The sequence below is a fragment of the Sipha flava genome, unplaced genomic scaffold (assembly GCF_003268045.1).
Source record: "Sipha flava isolate LNK unplaced genomic scaffold, YSA_version1 32_pilon_pilon, whole genome shotgun sequence".
Lineage (NCBI taxonomy): Eukaryota > Metazoa > Arthropoda > Insecta > Hemiptera > Aphididae > Sipha > Sipha flava.
The window spans coordinates 877,112-890,370 of record NW_020273018.1 but is presented as its reverse complement, the minus strand read 5'-3'; the positions used below and the strand labels follow the sequence as shown (position 1 = coordinate 890,370).

At 25.9% G+C, this 13,259-nt stretch overlaps 1 protein-coding gene across 1 annotated transcript; it reads right to left on the bottom strand.

Moving 5' to 3' along the window:
- Window positions 1-6,181: 6,181 nt before the first annotated feature.
- On the bottom strand, window positions 6,182-7,534 carry LOC112687033 (protein GVQW3-like). The gene has a single exon (XM_025559557.1). It carries the CDS (start codon window positions 7,283-7,285, stop codon window positions 6,893-6,895), a length of 393 nt encoding a protein of 130 aa, XP_025415342.1. The 5' UTR covers window positions 7,286-7,534; the 3' UTR covers window positions 6,182-6,892.
- Between the last annotated feature and the right edge of the window lie 5,725 nt (window positions 7,535-13,259).

Genomic DNA, 13,259 nt, shown 5'->3' with positions numbered 1-13,259 from the left:
ATTTTTTTTCATATCGTACTATATGGTTAGTTAACTTATAAGAATCGAATAATATTCGCATTAAATATTTAATTTGAAAACATTTAATATGTTGATAGAATAAATACGTTATAATATGTATTGAAAAAATATGCTATGGTTTTTCATAATAATACTTTATAAATCGAAAAAAGTAATTTCTGATCAACCAAAAAACAAAATCTTTACAACCAATAACCAATTTAACTAACCAATTTATTATGCAAAATGGCGTAAAAATCAATCTATTACTAGGTATTTATTTATTACTAGGTATTTATCTAATACTAGGTACTTAGTAGATATAAATATAATAATTATAAGAGTAAGATTTTTTAAGAATAATACATTATAACAAATATTTTAATATTTTATATCGTATATCATTCTTATTATTAATTAAAAATCGGTTCTATATCTGATAATGATATATCTATTCGAAACCAGTATACATGTTTAAAATTTACACAAATTGCAAAACACTACTCTGGATGCCATCTTTTATTTTTGTATTTTATTTATATTTTAAAAGTTTTAACCACAAAATTGTTTTATTTTATTTCTATAAATAATTTAAAATTAATATTAATTATTAATTATTTCGTATTATTTACAACCACACACATATTATAAAAATAAATAAATTTACCAGTATGATGTTTTATTATTCATTGCTAATAAAAATTAAAACATTTACTTAGCAAGTGATTTTTATTCATCTGCTGTTTTTTTCAATGTAATTCATTTGATAAACAGTTTCAATTAAAAATTTAATTAAATGTAAATTATAATAAAAAGCATAATTTAAAACTTTCATTATTATAATATATGTATATTATTTACTTTTCATCATTAATAATATACTTATAAAATAATAAAATTATAATTTTTTTTTTTTTTTTAAATATTTAAGTTTTATAAAAGACCATCCAATTTTTATCTATAGTTGTGTCAAAAACTACCTATTTTGTGAGTTTAACTATGTGTCTTATTAACATTCTTACAAATTTCCTACAAATATATAGAATGGGACAAATATGTAATTGCTTCGTATAAACTAAAGTAATCATTGTATGTAATATTATTTATAACTATTTAAACTTTAATTTAAGAGTACTTTCAATGCAACGATTATAAATATTATTACAAATAATGTAATGAAAATATACCAGCCGAGTGATTGTTCTAACAATTAAAATTTTACAAGTAATATAGTTTGGTCTAGAATTATTAAAATTTAATAAAGTTAAATTTTCTGAATGTTGGAGTGCGGTTAGAAAATTAATTTTCATCTAACTACCCAGTAAAATGGTCGCTTAAGGTTGTGGTTTCTGTAAACTTTGACAGGAGTTCGAATAGATTTTAGGACTTATGAGTCACAGTATTTTATATTATAAAGCATACATTATGTTTTTAAATTATAATTTTATATAATTGAAATAAATTCCAAATATATAATTTGAATTAATACAATTTCGAAGATTAATTTTTAGAATATGAACTAATTTTGGAATAAGTAGGTATTTCAAATTAATATATAACTCTGATTTTTATATCGAATTCTTCTCGGTTATTTAATAGACACATTTTTCTTAGATTTTTGGATTTAGAATTTATAATACCCATTTATTATATATTTATATTATTATATATTATTAATTATATTATTGATATCGATGCACTGAATATGATATTATGCATAATAAAATATGCTTTACCAAATATTAAACATATTTAAATAAAAATTAAGATGTGAATAATTTAATTTTGATCTATGTGTGTACATTTTAAATAACACTAAAGAGGGAGTTTAATAATATTTTAAGTTGTATATCTTTTAATTTCTTTAAATTATTTCAAATAAGTTAATTAATTATCTAAACATACATATTTGTTATAAAAAAAAACTAAAATACAGTATTGTTGCAGTGTTATTAATATAATCGTTATTGAAATTGAAAGAATGAATACATATTACATATTTGACTTTTTACTAAAAATGTAATAATTTAATTTTTATATTTTCTTTATGCACTATATGTATGTACATAGTTACATAAGTTTTTTTCGAGACTTTTTTCGGATCATTCAGTTTTATTTGGCAGTTTATATACTCTGCAATTTTATAAATAGATTTACTAACTAAATCAGTGAAGGTTTTTGTATTCATGAAATTGTATAATTTAAAAACAAAAACATGTCATTGGAAATATAGTGTTCATGATTTAAATCTTGAATGTATAATATATAGGTGTATATTATCGGGCGTAGGTAAACTCCTCCACAAGTACCTTTTTTTTACTAAAAAAATCAGGTAAAATTGAGCACATGTAAACTCCGCCAGTGAAGAAAATCAAGTAGTAGTATAAAATTAATGATATATTATTAAATAAAAATTATAATATTATATAATATCATATCGTTCACATAAAATATTTAAATCATAGTAAAAAATCATAATAAATAATCATTATACCTAATAATATAAAGTTATATTTTCATAATAATAATTAAAAACCGTCCACATTAAAATTTTAATCACAGTAAAAAAATTCATCACAATTGATGTCAAAGTATTTAATCTGAGAAGGCACGTGGCAATGTGAGCATTGTGCAAAAATAACTGGCCGAGTTTACATATATCCATTACAGGTAAGAAAAAAAAACTGACGCAGTTTACACTTGACCTTTTATTACCTTTTTCTCTTAACCAATATTCTGGTGGAATTTACAATCGCCCATATATCGTGGTTATAAATATTCATTAAAATAAGATTAGACAAATTAAAGACGTTAAGTAGTTATTATATATATGCGATAAATACGAATTACCTAATTTTAAACTTTCGACCGTCTTAAAAACGTCAATTTTGAACATATTAAAAAACTGTAAAGATCAAAGTTGCTCAAAAAAAATAGTGCAAACTAAATCCAGTGTCAAAAATGATGGTTCCTATTTATGACATTTTTATTTTACTGCGCATGCACAGATAAAAAAAAGTTAAGAATTAGAATTTATCAAAAACATATGTATTTATAAGTCCTGTACCCTGTAAAAAAAAAACCGAATTAAATTCAGGGTCTTGCGTTCGAAATATTTCTTGTTACCTTCAAAATTGAACACACGGTATATATAAGGTAAATTAAATTATAATTTTATTCATAAATATTATTCAATTGATGAAATTGAATTTCTTACAATCGACAATCGACAGTCTTAAATAATCGTGGCTGCCGAATCAATATATTTGACAACGGCGTTGGTAATTTTATGAAATTAGCTACTTTACAAATTCATCGTATAAATACCGTTATGATTGCGGTGGCTACATTATATATATATATGTATTAATAAAAATAATAATAAAAGTATTGAAAATTGATCATAGTTACAGCAATAACTATTAACAATAACATTTTTAATTTCAATACCAAAATAATTTTTTTGGCTTTCGAATGTATTATAACTGTTGATTATATATCTAAGGTAAACTATATCAAAATGTTTAAATTATTTAAATCATCATATATTTCTGTATTTATATCATTGTGTACTGATGTACTCTATTTTATTATTTTTATAAACGATGCATCAGTGTTTCACAGTTTTGTACTCGCATATTATAGATATCTGTACTATTCCATGCTTACACCATAGGCATAATATAATATTCATGACTGTAATATGTATAATGTATTAGTGTGCTAATACAACGAGTACGTTTTTTATCATTTAGAGTTCATTGATTTCTAAATGCTATAATAAATATCTTAACTATACGTGTAAAGTTGTGTTTTCCAGTTGACACCCGGACATAATATTTACCGCGTTTACACCTATTTGGAGAAAAAATTTAATTTCTTGAATTTTTTGCTTGCCATTATGGTTTTGTTATACTTGGTTGTTTTTAATTCGGCAGCAACAGAGTAGTGGTAAGATACGATTCATTTAACCACTCATATTTACAAAAATGTTTATATTATCTGTACTATTGTTTACCGTTAAACGATCGGCTCAAACACTTTATGCTTAGTTCGAATAAAGTTTTCTAAAGTTTCCACAGTGGTCGTCGCTAACGCCATCGTACTTCAGGGAAGTACCTACCGGCTTCCACGATCGTGTTCCGAAGAGCGCGCGTGCGCAAACACATATAAGGGATCTTGTAATTTGCCACATAAATTAAATCTGATTTAAATTTACCGAATGCGCACGGACATGGTCAGTACGAGCTACCTCGTAAAGTCATAGCGCGAGCGCGTGTGTGCGTGTGTGTGTATGTTTGTGCTGCAAGGCTGCAAGGGTAGTGTAGTACTGGGAGGTAGGAAGCTGCGAAGGGGTTTACGTAAAGTTTAAGGCGCGTCGGCAACTTTGGAGGAATCTTGTCTATTATGAAATTGTCGAAGTTGTCCGGCAACCGGCCGCGGGGCCCTTTTGACCGGCGCGCACCCCTCTGCACCGTTCCATCGCTGCCGTCCAGTCTGGTTGATTGCTCGGCATTCCCGTATACACCGCCGCAACTTTAATTATTCGCGTTCACTTTAACGTTAACAAACTCCTTAACCCGCCGTGATACACGCACCCGCCACCCTTAATGTCACCTACAGTTTAATCTTGGACATTGCCGAACTTAAGAACAACCCCTCGTCGCCACTACACCGGGTGCCGTCGTATACCGCTGCTGCGTTCCCTTCTTACCACCCACACTTCTGCCGCCGTCGGCCGAGTGTACCAGGAAATATACCATTTCCCATTTCAAAAGCAAACCGCCGGTCGTGTTTGTATTGTTGTACTTGTATACATATATTCGTATATATATACTGATATAACATCTTTAGGTGTTCAATTGTAAGTTTACTGTGAATTAGTGTATGACTTAAAACTATGGTTCTATCAATTATATTGTACAATGGTTAGATTTATATGTACGTGATATTAAAGTGACATGAAAATGTATGCTATTTTGTATCATATATTGAAATGAATAATCATAATGTTTAACTTTGTAAGTATAATGCACCAGTTGATCCATGATCAAATATATTGTTGTTTTAACAGTGAAACAAGAAAATAATAAACACCTTATTAGTTAGTTCATAAATCTAATTATATTTTTGAATTTTCGGATTGTGTAATTTTAGGGGCACTTCATACCAAAATCATCAGTGAAATACATAAGCACCAAAATGAGATAAGAAAAAAAAAAAAGTCGTATCGTACAAAAGCGCTAAAATTGTATCGTACGAAAGCGCCAAAATCGTAAGTACCTGTGAGCCTCGGTTAAATAACAGATATTAATTTGGACTGAAATTCCGGATAATGAGGTTATACGAATTACAAATGCGGCTGAATCATATCATCGACATTTAAAAGATCAATTTTATGCGGCTCATTGTTCCGTTCATATAGTAATTGATGTATTATTAAAATTACAAAGCGAATTTATTTATTTATTTATGAACTCTCCTCGTATCAATAAATTAAAGATATCTCACGAAAAAATAATTGTTCAACGGAAGAAATACCAGGATGGTGAAATAAATCGTACAGAATACGTGAAAAGAGTAGGATTAAAAAATCAACCAATTTATACATTATAATATTATATAATTATATATTATAATTTATTTTCGACATTTTTTTTTTTTTATAAAATAGAAACCAATTTATTAATTTATTATATTTATATTGATTTGCATGTATATTATAATTTATTATCGACATGATAATATTAATATAATATTTAATATTATTTTTATAAGAATGTAGCAATTTTTAAATAACTACCTACTTATAAAAAATATTAATTTTGGTCATATGTCATATGTCGGGTAAAATAGGTATACATTATTATTGGCACTTATGTCTTACAGATCTTGGCGCAAATGATAGATCATTTTTGTTCCTATGGCGCTTATGTCATACAGCCAAAATCACCATACCATTCATGACTACTCTGTTAAAATAAATAGTATAAAAATAATGTTTCAAAAAATAATTATTTTAATTATTTCTTTTGATGTTAGTTGCCATTCGTAGATTTTTTTAAGTACTCAATATAAATATTATAATTATTATATATGTATATACCCTGTTCTCTAAAAGTTATTAAAATAATATCTAAGAGTCAGAGCAATACGAGGTCTAATCAAAAAGTATCGAGACTGTTAAAAAAAAAAAAATAAATATTTATTAGATAAAGTTATTTACATTCAATCTCCTTCAAAGTATGTTCCTTCTGAGTCCATACATGTTCTTCAACGTTCCTGCCATTTTTGAAAACACCTGTGGAAGTCATTTTTAGAAACTCTTCGTAGCTCTTCCGTCGCATTTTGTTTTATTTCATCTACATCTTGAAAACGTTTACCCTTAAGCGCCATTTTTATTTTTGGGAATAAAAAAAAAATCACATGGAGCTAGGTCTGGTATATAAGGGGGTTGAGAAACAACTGGGATACCATGTTTGGCCAAAAATTGCTGCACAACATGGGCTGAATGGGTTGGTGCATTATCGTGATGCAATTTCCAACTACCAGATTCTTTAAACTCAGGTATTTTTCTTCGTATAGCGTCTCGTAAACGGCGAAGAACATCAATGTAGTACTCCTTTGTTATGGTCAGTCCTTTTGGAGCATACTCATGATGAACAATACCTTGGTAGTCAAAAAAAAACGATCAAAATGACCTTCACTTAACTCCGAACTTGATGAGCTTTTTTGGGTTGTGATGAATCAGGTGTCTTCCACTGCGAAGATTGTACCTTTGTTTCTGGATCGTAGCCATATACCCAAGTTTCGTCATCAGTTATAATTGATTTAAAAAAAAAATCATCAGATTCGGAACACTTTAGCAAATCAGTGGCGATCTGTTTCGATTTTATTTCTGCTCATCTGAGAGCAGGTTTGGAACAAATTTGGCTGCAACTCTTCTCATGTCTAAAACAGTCGTTAATATGGTTTGATCTGATCCAAATGAAATTTGAAACTCATTACTAAGTTTCATAATTGTCAAACGACGGTTATCTCGTGTTGCTGTTCGTATTTTTTGGATCATTTCCTCATTGCGGCTTGTTAATGGGCGTCCTTCACGTTCATCACTTTCAACAGTTATTCTACCCTCTTTAAATCGTTTAAACCATTCAAAAACGCGAGTACGGGACTTGGTTTCATTTCCATAAGCTAACAATAACATTTGGTAGGTTTCAGTAGCCGTTTTTTCCAGTTTATGGTAAAATTTAATGCACACTCGTTGTTCTGTATTTTCGCTCATTATGAAATCCGACGGGACGTAAAAACACACTTGACTTAATCGCACCTAGAAGCCGACTGGGACAATTTTAATCTAATCTATGTCTAATATATTTTCCCAAAATATAAAGTTAGATTAATATAGCACGTGCAAGTTCATACTCAAACCAGTTTACGATTACTCGTATCAGTCTCGATACTTTTTGATTAGACCTCGTACAATAACAAATGATAAAATATGTATTTTAATAAATTGAGTTACAAAAATCATAAAATTATGTTCACAATATTTTGTGATAGAACCAACATATTTAAATTAGGATATAAAATATGTGTCTATTTTCGGAAGATAGAATTAAAAAAATATAAATTATATTTATAAATTGTATTGCTTGTAAAAGAAACATACGGAATTGGTAGGTACACATTGTTTTTTTTTTATCTATTTATTAATAATCAATTTTGTACAGAAAATATTTTGTATGATAACGTTTTCAAAATTTATAAATTTTATAATTTTTTAGTAACTAGTGTGTAACAAAGAGTATGCAAATTTGTACAATTATACGTTGTTACTTATCGATGATTTCTAACAACGGAATAATTTAAATTCTTGAACATTTTCAACTACTATCATATTATTTTATGTGTATTGGAAATTACCCATTGAAATGCTTAATGCACATAGGATTGCAGATACATATCATACTATCGTTTTGTATAATTTTACTTATCTTCAATTATAAATTGCAAAACATGCTTATCTTTGATGGTATATGTTATAAATTCTGTTATACTCGTACTATAAAACATTTCGTTTCATATTAAACTACACGTATATTAATAAATGGTATCTTCAATAAGTACTTATGAGAATCTAGAATTATATAGAATCTCGTATCTAAAATTTAATTTTGTAGCATTAGTCAAAGTATGTAATAGGGCACTTACAGTTTCGAATAAACACAAAATAAGTACATAGGTATTTATATGTCTAGCTCTAGTGAATATCAATATTAGTATTTTATTAAAGCCACATACGAACGAGTTTCTAAAATAAAAACAAAAAATATTTATTTATTATTTAAATGTTGATTATAACACATAAAATCGTTGATAAATTCCATAAATCCTTGCTACTTTATATGCATATTCTTATTTTTATATAAAATGCTTATGATATCGGTAATATAACCATTGTAAAACTAATATAATAATATTCTTATCAAAATAATAAAAATTTATGGTTTAATCAAAATGTGTTTATCGTTTATATTTTATTTTTTATTTTAAATGTCATCAATAACCAATCTGCAAGTTTTTTTATAATAAGGCTTTTTTTTAAATCCAACGAATTGCATTCTTCATTTAAGCTGTAAATAAAATACATTTACTTTAATGATCACATAATTATTTAAGTTGTCATGTTTTCTTTGGACATTTAACGCGTACATTTACACGTAATATTTTTTGTTGCCATACTTAAGTATTTTCGATCATATTTAAAAAAAAATATCACAACAACAATTTTAACATATCCAACATAGTAACACTAATTAATATTTACTGAAAATAGTCATAAAAAATAAATAAATAATAATTCAGTATTATATGTATACAAGTAACATAATTATGTTTCATGTTTTCAGAACTTATTGCAAAAGAATGATAATTTAATGTTAAGTAGACATAGATAAACAATAAAAAAAGTGCTATATTATATAATTATCATATAAAGGACTTAAAATATTAAAAAATTTATTTTATGTAAATTATGGTAATTAAAATATACAACATACTTATTATAAGGCACAGTACTTCTTTAAAGTATGTACTTAAATTATTTTAAACTAGGTATACTTAAAGTATTTAAAAATATGAAGTTCATAATGATAAAATTACTTAATTTTAAGATTATAATGGATTCTATTAGAACCCGTAAATATTGTATAAATTGAGCGAATAACTGAAACTATCGTTGTAGCTTTTATTATATTTTAACCAATCACGATATTTTTTATTGGTGAACTTTTCATACTAATGAGTGTAAAATATGTATCTTGGCGAACTTTAAATTTTTCTTAAAATGAGTTACGAGTATTTTCTTTCGTTCAATTTAGGTGAATTATACACTATTGACTCTACAAGGAATTATATCAAATAACACTAATGCATATTATAACATTCATAAAATATTAGAATAATTGCCTTACACGTGTTAAGTATAGCTAGTTGTAGCTCCATTATATCAACGTTAAACCGTTTATAACTATTTATCGATAGTATTGAACGATTCACTCATTGCCGATATCATTATTATTAATAATTCAATAAATCTGAATCTAAAGTGAAAACCGATCGACTTGCAAACGGCGCATATCATACTATATCTATACTGCAAAATGTATATATAGATTAGATGCGGTTAAATCCAGGTGTTTTTACGGTCTTGCACAACTCAAACAAAATTGTGTGACACCAATATTAGATAGACGGACCCTTTGGGAATGAAAAATAGAAGGGTGGAAAATATAAATAAAAATGTAGGGTCGGAGCACGAATAGGCCGGATGGGGTGTAGGCGCTTCCATGTTTTTACCACTGTTGAAAGAACGTTTGGGGAGGGGGATAAGTCAGTGACCAATCGATAGTCGTCGTGGACGCTATAATCGTGACTGGAGGGGTATGAAAAACATATCAATCGGCAGATCCCTTCCCTTGACTAAAAGACCCATTGATGATGCAAGGAGACCCCGACGTTCCTTAGAAGACCGCTGTTCCATGTAATCGAACAACGATTCAAAGTACACACCACAAAGAGATATCTGCTGCTGCATTATACCGGAACACATTATGATATTATTATGAGAGACTACAAAGCCAAGACAATCGAACCGTGAATGCTAGCCGCCATATTTCGACTGGTTTACGGGGCTAATTAAATATCAATCTGATTATTTAAAATTAAAATTCCAATAGTCGTGTAACTCATAATTTTATAAGAAAACGGCAATCTAAACCCGTCTACATGGCACAAGGAATATTTTCAATAAAAATTAATGTCAAATTATAACAATTAATATTTAATATAATAATTATATATCATACGTTCTATATTATAAGAAAATAAAAACCAATACGGGGTTAGATTTTATGTGTAATATCGTTTGTAAAAATTTGATTGTGTGAGCAACTGAAAACGTTTAAAATCCAATAAATGGTCTGAACAGTAATTTGTAAATATTAACGCATTCTATGTTTTGTCCCGATAAAAATATATATTTTCTTGTATTTATAGAAAACTAATCTGTATTAAGAAAATTAATAGTCTAATTGACATATTTTTCTACAAAAATAGTGTTATTAAAATGATAGCAAATTTAAAATGTAGCTAATAAAAGTATTCTACTAGTACATACTTTATTTTTAATGAATTTCATTGTAAAAATATCTTATTAAATATTCTGGAGTGAAATTATATCTTATCTATTAAGAAATATAGCTTATACAAATTATGGTAATTATAATAATTTATACACGCTTCTTTTTATAATTATATCTAAATGAAACCATTTATAACCCTGATTTGTTGATTCCGATGTATTTTAATTTTTTTAATTTTTTTGTTTATTTTTTGATGTATTTTAAAATTTTTTTGTTTTTGTTTAAGGACAATCCCTTACACATAATTTTTAATATTTATTATCACCATAATATTATTTTATAATTTATTATACAGGCAGTTTTCAACTATTTTATTGTGACATTTTTAATTATATTTGTAATGTAACATTGTTTTATTGAATACAAAATATCAGTGCATTTCAAAAATGTCGTTTATGTTCATTTTCATTTATTTATGGGATAATCGTTAGCGATAATATTTTATACATCATGAAAAGTATTTAGCGATATTAGTCTGTTATGCGAAGCAGAAAGTACAAATAATTTCTGAGTGCCATTGGAGTGTCCATTACTGTTTATGTTAATTTAATAAAAAATGGTTTATTACATAACTCAAAATATTTTCCTTTTTGTCATTATTTCATTTATTTTAAATTCCCGCAATGAAACATATCTAAAATATTAAGAATACAAAAAAATAAAATTATACTTTATATTTAATGATTGATAAATTAAAGTAAATATTTTTATTTTTATACATTGCTAAATTAAGATGCACTTAAATACCATATTACTTTTTATTCTTAAAAATTTTATTGAAATTAAATATGTTATAGTAATTTAGGAGAGTTTGAGATCATCTAAATAAATATAAATAATAAATAGTAAGTAAAATGATATTATTATAATATTATTAGCAGTTGCTTACTTATAGAATATGCATAATTTATCCTAACCTATAAAGTTATAATATGTATAATTAACTTTAACAAATATTTGCTTGAATTCATTATTTATAATATACATAAATCGATGCAGAACTAGTATGAACCATTTATAATTTCTTTAAATTAAAAAATGAACGAAAAATGATTATCTTCAATAAATTATTATCTTTATACATTCATATATTATAAAATCTTTTTTTATTGAGTGTCTACAACACAAAATGAAAATACTGTTCAAATTTTATACTCATAGCTTCAGTAGTTCCATCTAGGCAATGAATAATCACTCAGGACAAGTCATTTTATATATATAGATTAAAATAAAATTATAAATATATAAATATCAATGATTTTTAAAATGAACAAATTTTTAAATTTATGGTACTTTTAATTTAAACACAACTTTTTTTTTTTTAATATTATACTATAACTATAATTTACTACATAGTTCACTTTTTAGACACAACAAACAGTTTATTTTATTGACATTCTACGCGATCATTATTATCTAATATACATATGTATATATTTACTTAGATTTATTTTAAATAATATAAGGTTTAGGATTATTCGTCATATTTAACACGGATAATATTTTATACTTATAATGTATTATTCAAACAATATTTTAAATAATATTTTAGATTTGAATATTCATAAAATGTTACTACATTTATTTAAATTATACAAAAATAATTAAGTTAATTTTATTAAATTCAATTGAATGACTTGAGGCACTGTTTGTTCATCTATTATAACAGTGTATGTATATTGATAAACATGCTGAACGAATTACTACAGGCCAGTAATAAATTACTAGTATATTAAACAACCTTAACATCTAACGACCTACCCCATTCGGAAGTTTTATACATCGTTTTGAAAACCAACGGTAGGGGAGGTTTTTCTTTTCAAAAGATCCTTTCAGCTTTATTTACCAATGATTTGGTATACATACATATATATATTATGCATATATTTTCTCTAGTGTCTATTTAAGAGGGGATTTCTCCCTCCCAAAAAACCAACCCGTTTTTAATTAACTGCTGTGCATACAGACATTACTGCTTGCAGTCAGTATGTTCACCAAAACTAAACTCCCATCTAAGGCCCTATTATTCCCATTGAAAATCTAATGCGTTTCGTAGATATAAATGCTAACTGAATTCAATAAAATATTATATTTTTAATATTACACTTATAAGTTACTGATTTGATGCATTCATTTATGTATTATTCACGTTCCGTACTTTTTTTTTCTTGGAAAAAATTGAATAATACTTTAATATAAGTAGAACAAAATGCAAAAATAATAAAAATTTCCGTAAAATATAATTTTTATTTAAATTCATTTTTAATTCAAAAATTAAATTTTTTAAATTTAATTTTTTTTATAATTATAACTATATATTTTAGAGATGTTTTGCATTTGAGTTTACACTGAAACAAAACATAAAATACACGTAAGTTATTTAGACATTTTCCTATTTTTTTTTTTTTTTTTATAATTTTTTGAACAATAAATGAATAATTTTATTTATTAATAATAATATATTAACTATAAATAATAAAATATTATAATATTATTAATATATAATATAATAATAATAATAATAATAATAATAATAATAATAATAATAATAAT